Source organism: Protomyctophum bolini, assembly GCF_963924005.1.
Source record: "Protomyctophum bolini genome assembly, contig: SCAFFOLD_757, whole genome shotgun sequence".
Lineage (NCBI taxonomy): Eukaryota > Metazoa > Chordata > Actinopteri > Myctophiformes > Myctophidae > Protomyctophum > Protomyctophum bolini.
In genome coordinates, this window is record NW_027665333.1 from 20,001 (window position 1) to 21,687 (window position 1,687).

The 1,687-nt window shown below is 50.0% G+C and overlaps 1 protein-coding gene across 1 annotated transcript in view; it reads left to right on the plus strand.

Annotated features, from left to right (window-relative positions):
- The window catches only part of LOC308312308 (zinc finger homeobox protein 3-like), a gene marked incomplete at its 3' end in the record, with an annotated part of 10,106 nt that extends 8,872 nt beyond the window's left edge, over positions 1-1,234 (plus strand). The window contains exon 3 of the mRNA XM_080794671.1: positions 738-1,234. Coding sequence (XP_080650797.1) covers positions 738-1,234 — 497 coding nt within the window. The remainder of the gene's footprint in view (positions 1-737) is intronic.
- Positions 1,235-1,687: the final 453 nt, after the last annotated feature.

A 1,687-nucleotide genomic window follows, 5' to 3' on the forward strand; every position in this document is an offset into this window, starting at 1 on the left:
TTCAGTGAACAAGGGCACTGGATTTGATTTACAGTAATGTGTGCTTGGGAACTCTTTAGTTCTCCAGTAATGATAAAATAACTTTCCTTTTTTTTCTGCACAGCTCATGGCCTCTGGAGTTGATTTAGTGTCAGGCTGTGAAAGTGCACCAGTCCAAACAGGACAGCGTGTAAGTCCATACTTCGGTTGTGCGAGTTTCTTCTCCCTGCGAAAAAAAAAAGAGAAGCCCAGGCTTTCTTCTTTCCCAGCTCAAAGGAAGGATAATCTTGATTTAATAAAATTAGGCACATAAATACACACATGCACATTATCCTCCGAGGGGTATTGGGCCTGGAAAGCAAATCCACTTTGACTGCGGAGACAAACACGGCTCTTTGTTGAAAGTTGAACCGTTGCACCTTTCACTTTTCCCAGGACAGTTTTCCTTGCTGAGAGAGGCTCAAAACCGAGAGCTCCTCTGGAAAACCCCATGCTGCCCTGCCACCCCCTCTGAGAAACGTCTAAATAACTCCTTATGTCCAGGGAAGTTCATGTAACACAAACTGAAAATAGATTGATAGGCGAGATAGGAGTAATCCGTGAAAGGTGGACTTTCATATCGGACCTTGTGAATTTTGAATATAACCGACTCAACATGTGGATGTAACCAACTAAAACACTGTCCTACTTCTCTCCGCTATCCTCTCTCTGTGTGTGTCTGTCTGTCCACCCTCCTCCCCCTCCTCCTCCCCCCTCAGTAGGCGGGGAGATCCCCATGGACGTGCGTCTGGGCGGCGGGCAGCTGGTGTCCGAGGAGCTGATGACGCTGGGCGAGAGCCTGTCCCAGACCAGCGACCCCTCCCTCAAGCTGTTCCAGTGCGCCGTCTGCAACCGCTTCACCACCGACAACCTGGACGTGCTGGGCATGCACATGGGCGCGGAGCGGGCGCTGCCCGAGGAGGAGTGGCGCGCGGTGGTGGGCGACTCGCACCAGTGCAAGCTCTGCCGCTACACCACGCAGCTCAAGGCCAACTTCCAGCTGCACTGCAAGACGGACAAGCACGTGCAGAAGTACCAGCTGGTGGCGCACATCAAGGAGGGCGGCAAGGGCAACGAGTGGCGCCTGAAGTGCGTGGCCATCGGCAACCCGGTGCACCTGAAGTGCAACGCCTGCGACTACTACACCAACAGCCTGGAGAAGCTGAGGATGCACACGGTCAACTCCCGCCACGAGGCCAGCCTGAAGCTCTACAAGGTAAGAGATCTCCTTCTACTCCGCTTACTGTACTCTCCCCCTGTCCTCGTCTTATCTGTTCACACATTGTTACCTACTGTATTAACCCGTTCTGACCTGAGATCAGATTCTAAATCCTGACTGTTTTCTTTGAAAAAGCTATGTTTTTCTGTCAGTCGTTCTCAAACACTTTCATGTCACTTTTCACGATTCTTCAAAAATAGCAGACCTACAAGCTCGTAGCGCGCCACTCGGTGGCGCGCTATGAGCTTATAGATCTGCTATTTTTCAATAGCTAAAGCATAGCATAATGCTAACAACAAAAGGGGTTTCTCGCCCAAAATGGGTTAAGACGTATTACAAGACGACAGTTTGTAATCGCAGAGGTATTATAATGACCCAAAAAAAACTAAATCACATTCCGCTCACACAGGATGCTACTGTATACTCTATGCGTGTAACCGTATCTTTGCC